This window comes from Grammomys surdaster, unplaced genomic scaffold (assembly GCF_004785775.1).
Source record: "Grammomys surdaster isolate TR1022 unplaced genomic scaffold, NIH_TR_1.0 126121, whole genome shotgun sequence".
Lineage (NCBI taxonomy): Eukaryota > Metazoa > Chordata > Mammalia > Rodentia > Muridae > Grammomys > Grammomys surdaster.
In genome coordinates this window covers 4,914,712-4,937,887 of record NW_021620929.1, presented here as the reverse complement: position 1 = coordinate 4,937,887, position 23,176 = coordinate 4,914,712, and the positions used below count along the sequence as shown (strand labels likewise).

The 23,176-nt window shown below is 44.4% G+C and overlaps 1 protein-coding gene across 1 annotated transcript in view; it reads right to left on the bottom strand.

The window, feature by feature from the left end:
* Nucleotides 1-23,176, bottom strand: part of Slit3 (slit guidance ligand 3) — a 595,378-nt gene that overhangs the window by 158,806 nt on the left and 413,396 nt on the right. The window contains exon 6 of the mRNA XM_028756442.1: nucleotides 3,769-3,840. Coding sequence (XP_028612275.1) covers nucleotides 3,769-3,840 — 72 coding nt within the window. The remainder of the gene's footprint in view (nucleotides 1-3,768; nucleotides 3,841-23,176) is intronic.

Here is a 23,176-nt window from a genome sequence, read left to right as displayed (position 1 = left end):
AAGACCTTTACATGCCATGGAATAAAATCTGTAGTGTATATGTGTGTGTGTGTGTGTGTGTGTGTGTGTGTGAGTTTGTGGAACACAAAGCTCCTAAACTGTTGTGTGCTAGAGACGACAGCGAGACCAAATCGTCCCTGGAATTACAGTGTTAGTAAGGTGAATAAAAGATTCTTTACTTTCCCCTGCACGTTTGATATTCCTAACACTTAGAAGGACCTTGTACTATGAGAAGGCCTCACACTTTGAGGGGTCTGCTAGCTGGGCAAAGGGAGTGTCAAGGACAACTTTGCATGCCTGTGGGAAGCTCTGACAAGAGGCACTGACAGCTTGCCTTGGCTCAGCCCTTGGAGAACACTTCACACCACCCTGCGGGCACACAATGGCCACGCTTCAGGGGCCTCTAACATCTCCAGCCTTGGCAACAAGGCTGCTGAGGCAGCTTGGTACAGTGGTCACAGAGGCTGGGCTGCTTATTGCTCAGCGGTTAGTTGGCTTCTCTGAGGGGGACTAGTGTAAGAGGAGAGTGTAAGAGTATAAGAGGAACGGTAGCTTCTTGGAGGGAAAGCTGAAAGCAAGCAAATAGGTAACTTGAGGGAGTGCTATGGTGGCGGGCACATTGGCCATGGTGGGGGGGGCATGATGAAATGCCAGCCCGGGGCCACTTTGCCATTCTTCCTCCCCTGTGATGAGGTGCCAGCCTTAGAATGTTTTACCTACACTTCCTCCTTACTCCCCTCTCTGTTGACTGGAAAGCACAGGGTGGCATCGTCTTTCCTTGTTCATTTACTGCACCCTGAGCTGAACATTCCCCACGGGACACAGCCAGCATGGACAGGAAGGTGGGACCTCTTACCCCCTCCCATTCTGGCCCCAGACCTCGGTCTCCTCGCTGTGGTCAGTCCCTGCTCGGATTCACTTTCTGAGTTCACGTTCAATGTGATGAATAAAACCAACTTTTCAATGCAAAGAAAACTGATGGTATTTCCTCCCACAGGAAGGGGGAAAGTGCATTACCGAGTGTGAAATATTCCTAGTGGTTAACTTCACAGATGTTGTCTTTAGAGAATCTCTAGAACTTTCTGAGAGATAAGCATGTCCTGATTTCCTATCACACACTGTGTAATGTCAACACATCCAAACTACGATACTCTTCTTAATGTGCAAGCTATTTTTTTTTCCAGGATCCTAACATTAACCTCTTTAGGGCTAGTGTATTTTGAGAATCTTCTTTATATCTGAAAAAATTATGAACGTATAACGCCTGCACTTAGTTACTGTTCATTGTTTCATTGACAAGATTTCTGATGGTGTCTAATATTTGGTCACAGAGATGTGTTATAAAATGTCAATCTGTAGATGACGCTTGCTAGGTCTGGGTTGGGGAGGGGAGGCTCCTTAAATGGAGATGTCAACTCCAGCCAATTTTGGAATGGTTCACCATTAAGATGGATGTTTTCAAAGCCCCATGCCTCTGCTGGAAATTAAAAAAAAAACCAAAACATGGGAATAACTGATTATGATTAATTTTAAGTGCTTAGCCATGTGAAGCCAAATGAACATCCTTAAAACAAAGCTATTGATCTGGCTTTGTTTGGGATTGAGAAGATAAACTAATCAGGTCCTGCAGGCCTTCTGCAGTCATGAGGAATGAGGAGCTGGATTAGTTTTTATCATTAGTATTATTATGTTGGTCATGGGTTTCTGGGTTTTAACTCAGCCACACCTGATATATTTAGGTATCATGGGTTTCCACCCCCCTCCCCTAGCAAATAGCTGAGAAGAGAAGAGTTGTCTAAATATGTCCTGGGTAGGAGTTTGATCAGGATGAAGACAGGGTAGAGAGAAATAGATGTGGGAAAGGCAATATTTAGAGTCCCTTCTGTGTGGTCCCGTCTCAAAGGTGAGGGACACCCAGAGAGGTCACAGAGCTTGACCCAAGTCCACGGCTTCCTAGTTCCCATCCATATGCGTCTATCCTTAACGTTCCTTTTCTCCTAGAGACTCCCTCAGACACCACTTGCTGCAGAGAACTAACCAAGGGGCTGACAGGTCACCACAGCTGTTTTGAGGCAGCTGTGACTTCCATGTCCTCAGTTCTTCCCAAGGAATTTTCTCATATTTCTCGTTTTCTCTGGCAAGGAGCAAAAAGGTTTCTAACCGACCTTTCATGCTTTTCCTAAAGGCAGGGGGAATCACTCCTCCCTTCTCAAGTCTAGTTTCCCAGGAAGAGAAGTCCTGGGTTGGGCTGACACACTCTCCCACAGACATGCAATTGTTGCTGGTTCCGGGGTCAGAGTTTGGGTGAGGAGAGACCATCCATCTTGGGACTGACAATCTGACCTCTCCTGTCTGGGTCTTGTCTTTTCTATGCCAGGAATCCTCAGCTTGCAACCGATTTCAAGTAGCTTGCAGCATCAGCATCCCTTATATTTCCCGTGATTCCTCCTAGGATCACCTTCCTCCCTAGCAAGGTGGAGGGGATCTTTCTAACCCACTGCTGGCCTCTTCCAGGTGAAAAGGGACGCAACGGAAGAATGTGTACACCTCCCTTTATGCACAAAGGGATGTTTTAATACGTTCATTCATTTATCTGGCATTCATTCTTATACTGAAAACAGACACAGGAAACCTTTGACTATGTAATTTTGTAATTTTTTTTTTATTTCCCAAGGATGCTCAACCCAACCCAACCCAACCTATCCTCTTATCATTCTGAAGCTAGACTGTTCCAATGAAATTATTTTTGCAGCTTTTGGAGAGCACGAGTCACTCCCAAGTTAAAGCAACCAACTCCTTTATCTTACAAAAGAGAAAACGGAGGCTTCCCAGAGCCAAAGAGACTTGCCCAAGGTCATACGGCTAATTAGCATCAGTCCCTGTCCCTGACTAGCATAACCCCTGACCTAAGTTCTACTACACCTTACTGCTTCCTCTCCAGGCTTCCTCACACCAAGGGCAGTGAGCAACCTACCTGCTGGGGAGAACAATCAAACTGTTTTCTAACACAAACCAACTTTAGTTGGATGACCCCTAACAGGACCCCCTCAGTGACTTTTCTCTAGAAAGCAGGTTCCTTTAGTTAGAGCAAGTGAAAATCCAAGACACGGGAGGACAGTGTTGTGTGTGCATGTGCGTGTGTGTATGTGTGTGTCTGTTTCTACACAAGGTATATATGGTGGAATTATAAGGAAGGAGTGTCTCCTCTCATCTTTCCATCCCCTCCACTTTAAGGTTACTATTTAAAGTTTGAATTTAAGCCCAAGATAGGATCCCAGGAGCAGTAGCAATGCTAGACCTTAACGGGCTGTCTCTCATTCCCTCCTTGTCCTGTGCCAAGGTCCCTCCCTGCTTCTGGCTGATTCTGACTCACCTTCTGGTGATAACCCCTCTGTCACTGGCCACAGACCTGTAACCTGCCTCCCTATATGCCCACACTCAAATAGCCGCTCCCTGAATACACAGACAGATGCTGGGGGGCTATTCTGGCCATCTGCTCCACCAAATACGGCAGGAGCATGGGAGAAACGGCTGACTGAGGAACCCCAGTTTGTGGCAGGTGAGAAATCACACTTTGCAGCCTGCAAACACTTTGGGCAAGGTAAGCCGGAGGGATCTCCCGGTGCCCGATTTTAATAGCATTGCAGCAGAAGATCCAGAAACGCACCCACAAGGACCCCCTGCACACATACTCCCCCTCTCTTCTCTCCGCACAACGCACACACTCTCTCTCTCACACACAAGGCAGCAATCGCAAAATCAACTCACAGGATCTCCAAATCGCGCAGCGCTCGGAAGGCTCCATCTTCAATGCAGCTGATGTGGTTATTGTCCAGTTGCCTGTGGGAAAGCAAGGGAGAGCATGAAGGCTGAGCTGGGGCATCGGCGAGGGGCTGGGCGGCTAGCCGGCTCCCTGGCCACCAAGCGCCTGTCCCTCCACCCCTTGCAGGCTCTGCTTGTCCCTGCCAGGAGCTCCTGCAGAGCCAGCCTGTCTGCCACGCTGCTCTGTCTCTTCTCTCTGACTGTCTGAGGGAACTACACAGGCGAGCGAGCGCACCAAAGGCTGTCAGGTCTCAGTAAATATTAATTGCGCATTTTTTTTTTTTTTTAGGCAGAAGGGAGTAATTTCATTACATTAGGGCATCCAATCCATTACGAGCTCTTACTGTCATGTCACTGAAACAATTTCATTAAGCTAAAGGCCTGTAAATCATTGGAGGTCACTGCTCTGCCCTCCGCGACCTCCCAGAATGCTTTTTCCCCCCTCTCCCTCGGCTCCCTTTTACTGGAAGTTACAGTCTTTGCTTTGACACAGCGCTAAATCTCAAGGCTTTATCTGCCCAAGAGCGGTGAGGGTGCGTAGGGAATATACCAATTCCAAATTAGACTCAACTAATCTAATTTTATAGTCTTTTTATTATTCTAAGCACCAAATGTCTGTGGTGGTTTGATGTCTCCATGCATTGTTACGTGGCCCATCTGGTAGGTCATTCTATGGGAACATTTTCTGAATAAATACAGATTTCCTCAAACTGCACTAACCATCATCGACATTAAGGCAATCCACCGACGGGAGTATTTGTGATGGAGGACTAAAAGGCATATCATTATTGCCTAAAAGATGCACCACTTACATTTAAATTGGGGAGAATTAAATGCACCTATTTTAGGATTCCTTTTTAATTTCCCCTTTCCTGTCCTAAGTGTAAGAAACTAATGCCTTTCTCAAAGATGCCTTGACTAATACACATTCCAGTTAAGGACTGAGGGATTTCAGTTGAGAAGTAATATACAGACATCATTTATTTTTTTTTCCTTCTGAGTCAAAAATATATTTATTTGATAAGTAGCAAATCGGGGTATTTATAATAACCATACCCAAACTTATACTATATATAATTCATTTCATTCCCCAAATGGCAATGGACAGAAAAGAATCTTGTACAGAAAATGACAAGCAGCAAGCAGCAATCTACTGTCCTCTGCAGAGGACACCACAGTTGGGGATAGGCTGAAAGTGGCTGTCCTTAAGTCTCTCCATGGAAACTCATGGGAAATGAAAAACTGAGCCTTTTCAGGTGAGCCACTTCCAACAGCTGGTATTGTCATTTGTAATTTCCATTAATAAATCCCAAATCAGATCTCCACAAAACACAGTCAAACTCTCATTTGGTAACTCTCACAGAGGGCTTTATTTTATTTTATTTTATTTTATTTTTTATCAAAGGAAGATAGAGTTGAAACTAACACATTAGTATCATTGCAAAAGTATACGGATGTAGGGCTATGAACGCACGTGAGCTCCTGCATGGTGTCAGGTACTATGCAACATTATGAAACTGTATCACCCAGATAGACAAGTCACCGTGGTTCAAGGCTTAAAATAAATAATGTCCAGAATTGAAGCAACCAAGACACAAGTCTCAGAAAGCAGAAGCACCCGTGATATGGACCAGCTCTACACCTGGTGTTCCAAGTCCTGGCTAGTGCTAGAGTACTTGGGCTTCCTGCCTCTTTAGTCTCTCATTTTTTTGGAGCTGTTCTTTACACAATTTTGCTGATTTTTTGGATCTGTACTGGGGCAGCCACTTTATGGACACTGGGTCTATTAGGACAGTCTAGTCTTGCTGTCCAGCTTCCAGATTTATCATCAGTTTAAAGGCCGATGAATCAACAACCTCTGTTCCACGTCAAGGCCACCAAACCTTACCAAGCAGAAACTCAGCGAGGCTGGCTTTGAGCTCCAAAAATTTTTTTTCAACGAACATGCTGAATTCGGGGGAAAAAGAAAACAAAAAGCAAAAACTCTGCACCATCCGTCCAAGTAGAAAATTATCTAAATCATCAGACAGGAATGAGGTGGCAAGATGGCGATTTGTGGTGAATCTGTCCATGTTCGTGCATCTCGGAGAGGTACTTGCAATTATAGCACACTGCAAGTGGATGGATTTGTGAAGTGTTTCCATTCTTCCAAAGAGGAGATTCTAAATGTACAGATTTTTCTCCCCCACGGGAGAAAATAGAATCTTCAAGAAAAAAGAGAAAGTTATAGAAAAAAGAGGTGTGTGTATGTGTGTGGGGGACCCCACTACAGAATGGTAGAAAGAAAATTAAAAGTCTGAGAGGAGAGCTAAAATGATTTATAAAATTATGCAATTCTACGTGACATCAGAGTCCTGAAGCCCAGGTCACAAAATGGTGTGGATAAGAGGACCCTGATCATTGAAGGCAAAATCAGAGAGGTCGAATCCATTATTAATTGTGTGATGTTTAAGTTATTTTCCATGGGAGGCACAAATTGACACCTATTTGTTTATTCATAAGAGGGAAAACTGAGATGTAATGTAAGCATCTCTGTGGGTGTGTTTCCTAGCTTACTTTAGCACATATGAAATGGATCAAAGATTAAAATATTTATGCCTAAGTGTGCTTGCTCAGAAGATGTTTATTATAATGGAGATGGTGTCTTTTCATTCCAACCGCACATCAGCGGAACAGGACCTGTATCCCAACTATCCTCTCTAGTCAAAGGCCCAGGCTCAAGATGCGCAGTTATTGAATCTATGGAGGTGCTCTGCCTGAAGGGGGGAGGTGTCGGGTAAGAGGTAAGTACAACAGTGACTCCACCTTCCCTCTAGTACAGCTCTGTGGAGCTGAGCATCAGAGGATTCACAAAAAGCCCAATTAACAGCTCACAGTCAGTCCTGTTGTTTCATGTAAACACTGGGTCCCCAAACAAAATGAGCAGGTGCCTCATTTGTTCAGACAGATGTCTTTTCTTTTACACTTGTTTATTTATTCTAGGGAGGGGGTGTGTGGAGGTCAGAGGACAACCTCAGAAAGTCTGATCTTGCCTTCAACTACATGGGCTTTGGGGGACTGAACTTGGGTCATCGGGCTTGGTGGCAAGTGTCTTTACCCATTGAAACATCCTGCCTCCATCCCTAGATTGCTACTTCTTTCCAAAATAACAACCCAGAGACATCAAAGTTCTAAAGCACATAGTGTGTGTGTGTAGGAGCCGGGGGGTGGGGGTGGGGAGGTGGTACAGAAAACACAAGCCCAGCATTTCTTTCTTGGTATTGGGATAGAGGACTACTAAACACGTCCAGAATCTTCTGGTAGCTGAAGCCAAAGCATTTGATTTAGCAGTTTGTTTCTGAGAGTTCAGTATGCTGGAGGCTGGTTATGTGTATTCTGAGCTCTCTGGTCAAAGGTCTATATCATGCCTTTGAAAAGATTTACTCAAAGACCCTCTTTAAAAAGGAATGAGAAAAGCTCATAGTATGCCAAGCACACTATCACTTAGGGGGCATGGGCAAAAAGAACGTTTGAAATGTGAGTAGAAAGAGCTCACTAAGTACGCCTGGCTCTGCCCCTGTTCTTCCTGCATGGTGAGAGGTATATTTCTCTTGGCTGCTAAGTAGTGTCTGCTGGTGCTTAGCACAGTTCTGTGGAAGAAAGTGCAAAGCCGTGAGCCCTGTGGCCCTTGCTATGATAAGAGAGTATGCCTAAGTATTACCTCCCTCTGAGCCCATACAGAGCTTAGCACCTCCTGCTTTCCTGAAACACAGAGCCCAGCCACCCCAAGCTCCCCAGCAGGGATCCCCAGAAACAACTGGAGATACTAAGAGATTTCTGTGCTCTTCCTAGGAAGCTTAGGAAGGCAGTAGATGGGAGAGGAAAAATGCTGTTTTTTTTCTTTTTGGAGGTAACTTCCGTTGTTTCATTATACGGAATACCTAATTTGATTTGTACTCCGTAGTCTCTGAATAAGCTGAGAAGCCCCCAAACATTTCACGATATTAAATTAACCGCTCTTATTTCCCCAGGAAGCTTCCATTTCAGCAAACAAAAACCTGCTGAAATGGTACCAGGGCCCATTTAGAAAGAAATCGTCAGATAAGGACTAAGCACAGACTCCCTGGGAGCAATGCTCTGACTACTGAGGTTTTTTATATTCTGAAAAAAAAAAAAAAAAAAACAAATCAGGAAGGAAAGCCAACACAAGCAGGGGACTTAATGTAATCTCTTCATATGGCAGACCAGGCACTAGCACTTCTGTGAGAATTCCTGATCCTATGAGTAATATTCTCTGAATTATCACAGTCCATCTATTTTGCTTGCAGTTTAAATTTTCATAATTGGAGCAGGAGATATATATATTTTTTTCAGTTCAGAAATTTTTACAAAGCATGCGAAAATCCTTAAAAGAGGTGCGAGTTAAAAAAAAAAACTGGTCTGCAGCGTTAACACCACCCAACTCCACAACAGCCACATAAAGGAAGGAAGGAAAGAAGAGGAGTAAGGAAACCCCAAGATTTAAAATGTAGCACGTGAGTTCCAATGAGAAATATCTGGGAAATAGAAATCTCCAGAAACAGGCTTTGGTATTTGGAAGAAGAATACAATTATCAACTAAAATTCCCTGTGCACATGCCACATGCAAGGTCTGCACACCAGGGCTCATCCAGCTGTTGGGAAGGGGGTTGTTCCAGCATCTTGTCAAATGGTTGGTGAAACTTAGCCTGAAGGCACTGTCACTCCAGGGCCCCCAAACAGCAGCAGAAGCAGTAGCAGCGTTCGGCTTTGGATCTATGGCTAGTCTTTGCAGTCATCCTGTGTGAAGCGAAAGAAGCAGGGGAGGCTAGGCATCCTCTGGACTTATACCGCTGGCTGCTTTCTGAACAAAACTACCTTCACAAAACATACAAACCACCAAAGGGCTTCTGTACAAAATTCACAAGGAAAGCCTTAGCAGGAAGCCAAACAAGTCTGTGGCCATAGGATCTAGCAGTTAACTAACCTAGAGTAGTCACAGTGCATTAGCAGAAGTTCAGACTGCATTAGGTACCCAAAATACAGAACGAAGTACAGGATAGCCTTTGAAAATAGCAAGATGGTTACCTTATCTGTGGTTTTTCCATGCTAAGCATCTTTAGTGTATAATTCTAAAAGTCCAAACTAATTTGAATTTGTTTTTGCAATATATATTCATATATGCATATCTTCCATATAGTTTCTTTTTCTAAACTAGAGAAAAAAATATTACGACTAACAAATTTTTTTTTGTGGGGACCAAGACTGGGTACCAGACAGGAAGAGCCTCTACACCCTGTTTGTCTTCTCAGTGTTACCTATTTGTTCAAGTAGGACACAGGAAATTTAGCAGCACTTTTTTTAAAAAAAATATGCCTTTTAACAGTATAAATCTCCTTATTGAGGAACACACTGTAGAAGCATTTGTCTGCGGCTCTTTCAAAAATTAATAGAGCTCAAGGTTATTTTAACTGGCAAAAGGGAAAAAGAATACATTCGAAAGAAACGCACACACCTCATATAATTGAGTGCCGGTCACACTTTGTAGGCAAATCAAACACTTGATCTTAGCCACAATCTGTTAATGAATTGTCAGTCCTTCTCCCCATTAAGGAGCTACAGTAATTCCACATTAAAAATGACACGAGCAAAAGGAGGTGAATCTATTATTCTGCACATTTAGTACCCTCGTCCACCAGACCCAGGAATACATGCATATAGATATGTTTACCCACCCATGAATTATTTAAGTATCTGCAAAGATCCCTGTCTGTAAACTGACAAGTCTATGCCTGTATCTCCTATATCCATATGTACAGGTGTAAGCTCTCACTCGAAGACACATGTAAATGAAAATGCAGCTTACAAAATAGTCAAAGTGATAATGGACCTCTGACATTTAGTGTGAATATACTCGGAAAATCACTTAGAAAGCTGATTGTTATCATTCCAGCAACTTCGACTAGCCAAACTACTTTGTGAGGAAGGGACAGAGTTGGGTTAATTAAGCTTTCTGATCACAAGAGCCTGGTTGGAACATAGTTGAAAATGGAACAGAAATCTATTTGAACAAGCATTGTCAGGCATACTTGGCCACACGGCTAGCGGGGTACCTCTTGTTCAGTTTGTATCACATTGCTGTTCAACATATGCAACTTCTCAGCAGGACCATAGCTGCGTCTGCTTAGGTGATGCTTCCAGCAGTAAGCTCTGCAATCACGCAAACACTGCTGACAGATTAGCAGCAAAGAGGCACACCTGACCTTGAAGAATAAAGGGAGGGGGGACCAAAGGCTGACCAAGTTGCTATGGCATCACAGCTTGCCTGTGACTCTCCATATCCTACTCTGGGAAAACTCATCAGTCCTAGGCAAACTGTGATAGTGCAGGCATCCACGCGGTAGCTATCCATTCTGTTGGGTCCTGAGGCGGAGTCCATTGGAAGGGTATTCATTTTCAAAGCATTATTCCCCTTCTTGGTCTCTGAAGCTTCACTTGGATTTGGATTCACAAGCTTGCTTTTGGTTACACTGATCCCAAAAGGCTTCTTACTATATGTTATGCAAAAATGAACTTTGTGCAGATGCACTGAGAGGTGAGGCTGGTGGACACCTGAAAGTATCTCAATTGTTCTACTGGGCCCTCGCAACCTGATTGGGAATTCGAGTTTCTTTGTAAGATGTATCTGTGTTTTACTCACTGGCCTTGCTGATGTCATGAATACTCAGAGGCTGGACAAATAAATGGCTGTCTCCATAGTGATTGGGGCAGGTCTGTGGTTTCCCTAGTTACACACTTCTGAGAGATAACCATCTGTGGTTCGTCGTCAGAAAAGGCGCAGGATGGCGGGAGGAGGGAGGAATGGGAAGAAGAAATGCACTTTTGTGAACAGGCATGAAGTTACAGTTCTGTATACCTGCCTCCACTCCTTTTTCTTGAGCAACCATCACAAACTCTAGTGAGACAGTCAGGCAATTTTTTTTCACCCTATGGGGGTTTCAGAAAATTTCACATCAGGCACAGTGAACAGATACAGCCCCAGGACTGTAGCTAAGAAGCTGGAGCTAGAGCAGAGGTGCTTCTCCCTGGATGCCATTGGGTGTCCACACAAGAGATTGTGGGTTTTTTCCCTCATGTTGGATGTAAACATCACCACTCAGGGTTGAAGGCATGTGTTGCCACAGCCTGAGGATCTCTCCCTGATAGTGCACTGAGTTTGCATTGCATCCTGATACCCTCAACGACTGTTTCCCTTTTTAAAAAATGACACGGACCACTCATGTAGAAATCTGTGCATCTATCTCTCAATTTATCTCATTTCCTAATTTAGTCTAACAAATCCTTTGTAAATTCTCAATGTTTGACATCCATTTTTTTTTCTTTTAACGGAAGGCTATCGCTCATGTGATTTTATGTCATGATTTTGTCATTTTATGTCGCTCATGTGGAAACTAAGAGACTGGCATTTGTGTCCTCAGATCTCCATTTCTGAGAGATGGCTATGACAGTGTTCAGCCAAAAGGCCATTGTGAGACTTAAAGTAATGAAATGTGTACGCGCTGGAAATGTATTTCTGGCTTTGTTTAATTTTATCTGCATTAAAACTAATGTTATTAAGTAAGGGCGTCCATTTTTTTTCTTGTGTAATCTTCTAAGGTCTCTTTCTGCTCTGAAGTTATGTGTCCCGAGATTGATTTCTTATGAGTTCTTAAGGGGAAAAAAAATCCTGTTCATTTTACGTGGACTCCTCTGAGATCCTAGCATATCCGTTTATCCCTCCTTTCCCCATCTCGGCCCAAAGAATCCATTATTTGAGATATTCAGTATATTCTTTCTGGACTAAGGCCAGCAGTTCAGACCATGAGCTCTTCAAACTTCCCCAGCCGCTAGGAGATTGAAATTCAAGAAGCCACTAAAAACTTACATCAAAGAAAATGCACAGTTTTACCCTCACAAGAAATGATGGCAATAGGGTGACATATTTTGAATCCCATGGGGGAGATCTACTAAAGGAGAGTGACTACAAAGTTTAACCTCATTTGTTGATGGCTGGTTTTAATTAATTATCAATCAAGTAATGTGCTGTGCACCTAAAGCATTCAAATGGCACACCATCTCTTGGTATGTAATTTTTTTCTCTTTTATTTACGTACACATATGTGTGCCTGCTTGTCTGTATGTGTACCATGTGCATGGCAGGATCCGAAGTCCTGGAACGTGGTTGTAAGCCACTTGATGTGTAAGCCTACCTCCTGTTCTCAGAATTAACATCAAGTGCAATTAATTGTTAAGCCGTTGCTCCAGACCAAGCACAGGATTTCTTAGTCTTGGTATTCCTGAGTCTATACACTGTGACTCTCTCTAACCACCAGTATACATGGGATAGCCACTGCAGTCACGATAATGGCAAATAGCCTTTATTAACATGGGCATCAAGTAGTGAACCAACATCACAACAGTCCCTACTTTACAGAAGAGGAATGTAGAGTGTTGAGCGGTGATATCTCTGAACTTGGTTTTGGACCTTGGTGTGTCCATACTACTGAGGATGAGAAGCCATGCAGCTTCTAGCCTAGAAACAGTATAACATCCTCTGCCTGGTATTGCTTCCTCCCCAATGCTCTATCTGAGCATATCATACACCTTCTGTGCTTGACTTTTGCTGGTCCTTGCCAGCATAGGCAGACAAGGACATCTTTAAAGCACACATCCTCTATAAAAAGTTATACAAACCTAAGCAAAATAAACCTGAGTCCCAGGACCCTTTGGTTATCTCTTCATTCAAATACCTGTGAACATATAGGTAACCTGAGGCTCACAGATGCTATGCAGTAGCAGCAAGGAGCGCAACCCCACCTTCCTGATACACGAGTCTCAGGCTTATCTACTATGCTGTTCCGAATCACCCACAACACTCAAGGTGCAAATTGGGAGAGGGGCCACTTTAATATGGGCCTTCTGTTACTGCAGGCTGAGAATGGACAGATGGGAAAATCAGGGTCTGGTCTTGGCATTTGTCACTGGAACCCAGTTACTTTCATTGGCCAACAAGCATGCAAAAAAATGGGAGAAAAGAGAGGACCCTTCACATATCCTCCACTGTCTCCTTGTGTCTTTCAAGTAGATCTCTGGATATCAATTTAACTTTTAGATTTGCTGGGAGCCACTGTTGCTGAAGACAGGGTTGGGGCCTGAAACAGGAGATAGGATGGAACTCCAGGTGCCAGTCAGCCTGGGAAAGCTTAGCATTTTCTTGGGTAGGAGCACAACACACTCCTACAACAGAGAAATAGTCTGTTGTCTATCCCACCCCGACCCCCCACCAAGGCAAGCTGTAAATCACAAAGATTCTGGTCGGTATTTTCTGGGCATGCCCTCCCCGAGGGGTGTCACACATTTGTCTCCCAAAAGTGCATAAGCCACAGGTACTGAAATTACCAAGCGGCTCTCACTACATTGTGTAGTAGGATATTGGGGGTCAGTGACCATTAGCAAGGCATCACTCAGAGGTATCTTTGTGACAGCAGAAGCCAATTAAAGTATGTCTTGTAAGCTCCGTGTAAGGAGATATCAGGGCCTCTGTAATTAACTTCGTGGGGGAGAAAGTGTCGTCAAAACTCAGCAATGTGGACGTCGCTGATAACTGCATTCAATCCAGCTAATGTGCAGAATTGAAACACTCAGGAAAAGGCCTGCTTCGTTTTACTTACTATTACTTTTAAGGAATAAGGAATAGTTAGATTCATTGGCAACAGCATCTGTTCTACCTGTACCATAGTTACAGTGGCTGGCACCAGTCAGGAGGTACAAATCTTAGGAGGCACAGGAGATGCTACTTTATACCACTAAGACTGTGGGAAGCCACGGGTGCTCGGTGAGGATTCGAGATACTGGAGCCCTGCTACACTGCCCGTGGGAAAGCAAAATGGTGCAGCTTCGAAGTAAATGGTATGATGGTTTCCTTAAAGGGGGGAGGGGGAGGGCTGGAGAGACGGCTCGGTGGTTAAGAGCGCCGACTGCTCTTCCAGAGGTCCTGAGTTCAATTCCCAGCAACCACATGGTGGCTTACAACCATCTGTAATGGGATCTGATTCCCTCTTCTGGTGTGTCTGAAGAGAGCAGTGGTGTACATAAAATAAATAAATCTTAAAAAAAAAAGAAAGAAAAGAAAAAAAGAAAAAGAAAAGACTGCCATGTGATCCAGAGAGTCTTTTCCAAGCCCAAAAGGAGGGAAAACAGGTGTTCAATCAAAAGCCTGTGCACAACTGCTCACTGCAGCATGACACCCAAAACCCAGAAACAACTTACACCTCCGCCAATAGACGGATGGATAAACACACTGCAGCAAGCACACCGCGAATATCACTGAACCGTTTAAAACAGGGATAAGGCAATGCTACACACCCCAGTATAGAGGAACCTGGAAAACATTCTATAAGAGACAAGAAGCCAGGCATGAAAAGTGTACTGTTCAGTTCCATGAATGAGACATGAATGAGAAATGAAAGTACTTTGGCATTAGAGAGAGGTGATGGTTGTGTATTATTTGTAAGTATATTAAATAAAAATATGCTGAGTTTTACTCTCATTAAATTTGGGATTGTTTTTGGTTGTTGTTTTGTTTTTTGTTTGTTTGTTTGGGGGCAGGGTTTCTCTGTATAGCCCTGGCTGTCCTCAAAGTTGGTCTGTAGACCAGGCTGGCCTCAAATGCTGAGATGAGTCTATCTCTGCCTCCCAAGTGCTGGGATTAAAAGTGTGTGTTGCCAACACCCGGCTAAATTTTTAACCGAGTATTTATTTGTTTTGTGTGTGCATGTCCTATGAGTGTCAGAGGATAACTTTCAAGAATCAGCTCTCTCCTTTCACTGTGTGGATTCTGGGAATCTGGCTCAGGTCATCCAGCTTTGTGAACCTTTACCTGCTGAGTCTTCTCACTGGCCTAAGCTGTACACTCCTAAGTGGTTCATTTAGAAGCTGATACCCCATGCCTTATGCATACAGTGAATTTTACATGTTCTTTTCCCTGTTTTCTTTTCTTTTTCGTAATGCTGAATTCTATGTGTGTGTGTATTTTACCCTGAGAAGTTCACTCCATAGCTAGGAGGTGTGTTGTTACAGTACTACACCACAAGAGTCATTTCCCTGTGACAATATTGTATGGAGAAGTAGGGGAGCCTGAGACAGGCCTTTGCCTGGGCTCAACAAGACAGCAAACCCTTTCTGTCTGGGTGTGAACAGAAGTGTGTTAGCACACGAAGATCAGAGAGAACCAGGAGAGAAGTATGGGGATGGGATTTAATCTACACACTTTGGGAAATTATTTATAGCAATGTTTAAACTGCCTTCCTCCTAGCTTGCTCTGAGGATATTGTCAGTCACTCTTTACTCAGGAAATGACCATACACACAGAGAGCAGGGGGCAGGGGCCTCGATGCTGGGAGAGTAGAAGCTGCCTGCTAGACTCCCAAGCCTAATATCAATCCAGTGTGGAGGGCTAGCTACAACCTTGCATTTTCTACATGGCTGCCTCCCCTCTCCACCCCACCAGCAGCGTCCAGCACAGATAACTCAGCAGATTGCATTTGCATCTCAGAAGCTGTTGCTTTGCCTTCACCCAGGCTGGCTCTTGGCTCCTTTTCCCTGAGAAGATGGACAGCAGGTGTGGATGCGGTTACTATAGGGATGGAGGAAGAGGCACCTGTGACCAGAAAGCCTTCTCTGCCTAGCCCCTGATCTAGGTGTCTGGGAGCCTGTAAGCATGACCCTGGAGGAAGAGATGACATACAGGGCTTGAGGGAAAGTGACAGTCGGTTCCCTAAGGCTGTCACCAATTTTCTCTAGATTTAGGAACAGCCACATTCATGTCACTGAGCTGAGAAAAAAAAAATTGAGATGGAGGGGCATGTTTACAGACAGGGTTTCTCTGTGTAGCCTTGGCTGTCATGGTACTCACTCTGTAGACCAGGCTGGCTTCAAACTCATAGAGACCCACCTGCCTCTGCCTCCCAAGTGCTGGGATTAAAGGTGTGTGCCACCACTGCCAATCGATGTGTTTTTTTTTTTGTTTGGTTTTGTTTTTCTGTTTATTTCTAAATGTTGAAATAGAATGAAGGGACAGAGAAACGAGGAGGGGGGAAGGAGAGACTGGAAACCATAATGCTACATGTAATGGTTCCTTCTCGGGTGCCCTCGCTCTGCTGGAGGCTGATTCTACATGGGTGTATGTGTCTGTGTGTGTGTCTGTGTGTGTCTGTGTGTGTGTGATGTGGGGTGTGTGTGTGTATGTGTGTCTGTGTGTGTGTGTGTGCGCTCTCGTAGTGCTAGCACTCTCGTTTTTAATCTAAGGTGATAGCTTTTAGTAGAAACAAACAGACAAAGCAAACTTAACCAAAACAACTGCAAACCAACAAGCAGGCAGTCTGCTGAAGAATCAGATGGCAAGGATCTTTTGCCTTGATGACTTGTGGCCTTGATTCTCTGGGCTGAAATGTCCCTTGAGACAGATGTCTTTTGGGGCCCCTGGAGAAGTGACATTCTGGGACCCTGAATTCCCACTTAAGCCCCTGTGTGCATGTGAGGGTGTTTTTCTCACTCTGGGGCTGGGTTCTCTGTGATGAGCTAGATCTTATTTTTAATGCGGTATGTTGAGAAGGAAAGTGTGAGCTTCCTCCTGTTTGGAACAGCGAAGCTGAGGGTGCTCCAATGCCTCGGAGGTCTACACAGTAGGTTGGTAGAGAATCGGAGTATAAATGTGGTATTACCGTTCTCCAAACTACTCCCTGGAGAGGGACACAGCTCAGAAGCCCCGCCCCCGGCACCTGCTGGGGAGGAACACAGAGTGAGGATGAGACCAGCTTTCCTATTTCTGCATGCTTGTGGGGGCTCTGAAGAAGTACTACTAGTCTCTTCTTGCAAAGCCTCCCTGCCCAGATCCCCCATGTCTCTAGGGCAGTGTTTCCTCTTCCCATGATTCATATGGAAGGCTTCGGAAAAGCACCCCTCATTTGAATGTCGAGCAATACGTCAGCACATTTTAGGAAGCTGAGGCTGGACCCATTAGAACACTTGGAAAAGAGAATGATAGGAGTGAGGAACCACTCCTGGTGACGCCCTCTACTGAGAAGCTTTGGAGATGCAGCAGGGGAGAAAAGTCACCAAGCGACTTTCATTGCCCACGTCCTCATGAGATGGGATTGATCCACACCAGGAGAGAAGTGTTGATTCACACTGTTCTTTCTGCAAAGTTGATTCCACATTTACACCCTAGCAGGAGTTGAGCCACCTTACTAGTCCTGGCTGGTAAAGACTGGGTCCTTCCAAGCAGAAACTAGGAAAGAAAATCCTCATTTCTGTATCAAAAATGAGAAATTCAGTTACACAGCACCCTAGCCTTGGTCTATAGGTCCCATCCCTCAAGGGGTCTCCTTTACTTACTGGGTTCCCAGAAGTTTTTTTAGTGCCCTTAACTGTCCCTGGCACTCAGAATCTCATAGATGATGACTCCAAACAGACATGCTGTTTCTTCTTATACTCAGTGTCCCCAACTCTATTTCCTTCTTGTTTAAGATCTTTGCTGATTGTCTGTTGCCCATCCATGTCCCCAACTGCACTGGCGTCTAGACCTCTGGCTGGGTCGGGAGCAAGGAATGACATGTGAAGTGTTGTAGGTGGTGGCTGTGACAGTGGGTCTTCTCTAAACAGAAGGTAAATGAGGCATAGGGTGTCTTCACTTACAACAGCATCTCCACACGGCTCCCCAACAGGCAAGAATGAATGCATCTGGTCAGAGGAATGGGTTGGATAATCAGAACTAACATTTCCTTTGCCTGTGATAGATAGCCACTTTGGGAATGTCTCCCCTTCTGCTTTTTTTCCCCCTTGGGTCAGCACTGTGATCGAGTCAGGGGGTGGGGGATGGGGTATGTGTCCGTCAAGATGTTCTATACTAACCCCTCCAAGAAGAGAGCAGCACAGAATTGTCTCTGTACAAAGGGCTTGCATTAACTGTAATGAAGCAAATGACAAAATCAATAAAGTGGGAATTGCGCGGCTGTCATAAAGATGATGTAAATCCAGGGTTCACGATGGTTATGAAGCTATTTAGAATTGTAATTAAAACCAGCACCATTTTTTTCAAGATAAAAGCCCCTTTGACAACCATAAATGCAAGCTACAGGAAATTTTCAACAAATATATTCAAAATTAATGTATGGTACCAAGATGGCATAAATTAACTGAGGATAACCCATAAGCCTGGGCTTTGGAATGTAAGAGCGCCGGGTAAAGAGATTTCGATTTCACGTTTGGTTCTCAAGCAACGGGGTTTTCAATTTTAATCAAGTTAAAGCTTGACAGAGCACTTAGAGACCCCGAGTGAATGGCAGATTTCTGACACTCACTTTTTAGGCAGTCTGAAGGCGCTGTCTCTGTGTTTGCCCAACTTGAGATCTGATGGCTCTGGTCATCTTACTCGGCTCACATACTCCAAAAGGAATCAGACGGTGTGTAGGAGAAGATGATGTTTTTGTGTTTGGAGGGGACTTGAGGTGGCATGAGAGAGATGGAGAAGGTGAAATGGAGTAGGGACTTCCATGTTTTCTTTCCTTAAGGACTCACTGTCCTTGGGCTTGTTTCCTGAGCCTGGATTTCACCTACAATGGGAGATTTCTTAGGAAACATCTTTCTACCTACTTGCCCACCTGCCTATCTATCCACTTAGCTGTCTGTAAGTCATGACAGTGGTTTTGGTCTCGATAAGCTTTTCTCAAACATCCATCCATGTGTTTAGTCTTGATCTCCAGGGTGACACTGTTGGGAGGCTGGTTTAGTTGGCAGATTCTAGTGAGTGGTCATCAGGGACTTGAGGGGCCCTGATCTCTTCCAATAGCTTCATTCCTTCCTGGCTCAGGAGGAAAGCTGTTTGCTTTGACATGTCCCAACCACAATGGGTTAATTCTCATCAGAGGCCCAAATAATGGGACTATGCCATCTTGGACAGAGACTTCTGGAACCATTGGTCAGAATAAACATTTTCTACTTATGAGTTAAGTACCTTAGGCATTTTGTCAGACTGATGGGGAGCTAGCTAGGAAAATAACTCATCTTTCCTTAATACGAACTTCAGTGTTGTTAAAGAAGACCCTAGCCCTATGGGTGACTATGGCAGTAGGCTCACCGTATAACAATGTCAGATGCAGCCAGAGATCTTTGCTTGTAAGTCCAGTATTTCCACAGGAAGAAGAAAGTGGGGTTCACAAGAAAAGAGAAACTACTTTAAAAATCTTAAATGACATTCAACAGGGAAGTCAGGCCTGGGTTGTTGGTCTCTAATCATACTGTCTGGGGGAGAAAAAATGTGGAAAAAAACCCTAAGGTTGTACATGATGGTAACCTGTAGCTTCAAGTCTGAAATGCCATAGAATTTGGATATGCTTGGCCTTTTCTATTTAATTTGGGCTTTTACATTTTACATTCTATTTACTTTGGGTAATATGCAGGGGCTCAAAGGGTGGGAATGGAGGACTCCTGGGGACTTTTCGAGATGATAATCGTTTTTATTTTCTGTGTCTTGTGATGACCTGACATTGTACAAAGTGGGGCTTGCTAGCAGGGAGAATGCCCCTCGTAGAGCTAGTTAATTCTTAGGGGTAGTGGACAGCTGAGGGTGAGCCCCACCCCCACCCTTGTTCATATACAGACCCTGTGCTCTCAATTCCTCCTTCCAGACAATTCTCACAGGGTAAGTCAGTATTTCCCCCCTTTTCCAAATCATCCCAGGCAGGCCAGGTATCATATACACAGAACCAGACCTCCACCTCTGTCCCCACTGGAATTATCGAAACCACCCAGTCCTGGGCTGTTTCCCTGCCTGGCCTAGCTTTTCAGTAGGAACTCCAATAAAAGCTGCGACCCAGCCCCTTGCTTCTCCCCTGGAGCATCCCACCACATCTCTGCATAGTATGCGAGGCTCTTGGTTTCTATGGAGGCTGTCAGTAATAACGAATGTTTCTTTCAATGGCTTTGGCCTCTCTGAGTCATTGTTCCATCGTCTTTATGAGTTAACACCAGGAAACAAAGGAGGCCTCCGTTTGGCACAGTGCTTGCTGACCATCCGAACAGTTCTGGACAAAATTTAATCTCGAAGTTGTAAAAGGAGAAATTTGGACCATGTGGTTCATTTCTTAAAACCCTTTCTAGCTTGTTAAGTCTGTGAGTCAGTAGAGGGAGGCGAATTCTAAGCCCCGCAATGCAATAGGCAGAAGGACTGGCTTGCAGTAAAGAATCTGTGTGCCTGCCAAGCCACTTACCATAAAAGCACTTCCCCTGCCCACTTCAGCAGTAAAACGGCAAGGGAAGAAAATCATTTTTGGAAATCTAATTGCATTAAGGAACTAATTCCAGAAAAGGGTCTTGGATTGGTAGCTCACCAAGAAGATTCGTCTTCTGCATGACAACCAGAAAAATCTACACATCTACATTGTAGCTGTACTTCTTAATACAGGTTCCATCTTTGTGTGTGTGTGTGTGTGTGTGTGTGTGTGTGTGTGTATGAGAGAAAGAGAGAGAGAGAGACAGAGAGAGACACTCGGGATCAAAGCTAAGGCCTTACACATACTAGGTAGGTGCTCTACCACCGAGTCACACCTCTATCCTAGATCCCCAGAATGCTGGGGACCGCCATCCTCGGCTGCTTTATGAAGGGTCAAATTGCTAGAAGCATATGAACAGTGTGAAGCAACTTCCCAAGAACCCAAACAGAAGTTCACTGGCAGTTGCCATTTAAGATGCCTTAGGCTATAGAAAGTCTGTCTAGTCTGATGGAAGCCATCCAAAGCACAGGGTGAGTTAGTCTCTTAATATTCAATGCAAGAACTCAGGACCAGGAGGGTTGGTGTCTCAGTGAGCAGGGCATCGGTGAGCCCTTCTAACCATAAGCAGCTGGGGAACAGTAGCAAGATGGAGGACAGAGCTCTAAGAGATCCCAACCCTACTCCCTTCCCAGCGAGGGTGCAGTGGCCACTTTGGGTTCTGTGCTCTATTGTTCATGTGGACGGACAATATGCCTATGGCAGACACGGGACAAAGGAATCCGTTAGAATATTTAAAATAAGGCACAGGAGAGAAAGAGCAGATTAAAGGTAACAGAGTTTTTGGCTTAAAGAACAATCTTAGAAAATTCTTTGTGTTCCAACTCCTTTGTCTTGATTTTTTTTTTTTTTTTGAGTATACAGAACTCCAAAAACAGGTCAGAACTAACTAAGATTTGCCACGCAGCGATGTCCTCTTTACTATTCGTGCTGGGGCCTGAAAGTCTGTCACTCGGCTCCACCTTTCTCACAGTCACTAAAAGGAAGCCATGTTCTCCTTCATGGGCTGGCTCTGGTACCAATGTGCACTGGGAGTAAAGGAGACATACTGTGAGCCACATCAATTCACCCTGTTACCATGTTGAATTTGCCCGATGGTTCAGACCATGTATTTTCCCATAAATCAGTGCGCTGAGCCTCCTTGTCCCCAGGAGTCACATGGAGCCAGGGACATAGGCTGAACTTGAGTGTGGTGTCTTTTTTTTTTTTTTTTAAGAAAGATACAAGCAAACATTTAGCATTTACAGATTTGTGAGCCGAATATATATAAGCAGACAAAGCAATATCCAGTGGTGATCTAATTGACATTTTAGTTGGGCAAGAAAGCTGGGGCCCAGCCCAATGGCAAGCCAATTCATTTTCCAGAGGTCATGGGGTTGGCTGCTGGTGATTCGTTGTTGAAAGATATTTCAGGGTTGGTCAAGGCCACAATCAGACAGGCCTGTGGAATATAAATAATTCTCCTCACTGAAAACAAGGAGCCACACCTTGGCTGTAGCTATGCTTATGAAAATGGCGAGGATCACAGTTTCCAGTTACAGAAGCCAGTGGTGACAGGGTGGCTTGGGTAGGGCCGGCTCAGCAGCCTCTGGGCTCTGGCTGGGAAAAGGACACCCGTGGCATTGATGGCAGCAAAGTGGGTGAAACAGGAATGCTTCCTTCCTTTAGGCTAAAATAAATAAAACGATGTAACGTATAGACAGATATGTGTGATAAAAGCACGTTTGGGAGTGTGTCAAGGAGACAGTGAAGACAGCAACCCTTGTCCATGCTCCAGGTCCAAACTTTGCCTTTCCAGACGGTAACACGAAGGTCCCCCCCCCCTCGTGAATCTATCCACACACACTTCACACATACAAAAGGCTAAGAAAACAAACAGGTCCTGCAACTCCTTCCCAACCCTGCAATGCTCAAGTGCTTTACATAAAATGGTGCAGTAGTAACATAATCTCACGCAATCCTCTGTTAAATCACCTCTAACTGTTCACAATATGCAATAAATGTAAACACCGTGCAAGTCACTGTTACACTGCTTGGAAAATAACAAGGAAGAATTCCATCCATGTTTTGCATAGACACAATTTTCCCAAATTGTTTTCAATCCATTAAGTGTAGAGCTGGAGGATGCAGATCCTACTGAGCCAACTGTCACAGGTCTGTTCAGACTACTTCACACCTTGCTTTCACATGTGTGAATCTGAGTGCTGTCTGTGTCAAACAGGGAGGCCTATCTTCCCCTTTTAAATGTCCTGTAATAGTCCAATGAGTGAATGACCACATTGCTGGTGCTCATTTACCTAGAGTCCCATAGACAAGGATTCTGGTCATTCCCAAGACATTTTCTCTACAAACGACACATTGTCTATGCACTGGGCCTTCTGAGGATATGAACATATGTTTATGAAAGCTAAGTAGCAGGCTCTGGGTATGTTGGATGCAGCCACTGGCTGTTACAGGACTCTGTTGTCCCTGGTGCCAGGGTCAAAGATTGCCTTCTGCTTTCTCAGTTCAGTGTGCTGTTAAATTCTTCCCAAGCATTCAAGGAAAAGAAAGCAGGGGGGAAAACCCTTCTTAATCACCTCTACATTTCAAGGGAAGAAGTTGGATGTCCTGTCTAGAATCAAGGGAGCCATGACCAATATATATTGATTAGGGCTTTCTCTGCCAACTTAGGTTAGTTTTCTAAGACTCTGAGACACAGCATAGGGTTTCCCTACTCTGATATTGGTGTCATATGTTTATTGACGAAATAGTAAAAGGAAAAAAAGAGGAAAAAAGAAAAAAATCCTATTTACCCTATGTAAACATAGCCACACCAAGACTTATATTTTTGTGTGCTCAAAGTAGCTTTATTCGTAATAACCCAAACTTTGGGAAAACCTAAATGGCTATCAACAGAAGAGTGGGTGAGCCAGGTGGGAGCAGATCCCGACAGCAGAACAGTACTCAGCCATAAAAACAAATTGCTGACAGACAGTGTAAAGCAAACT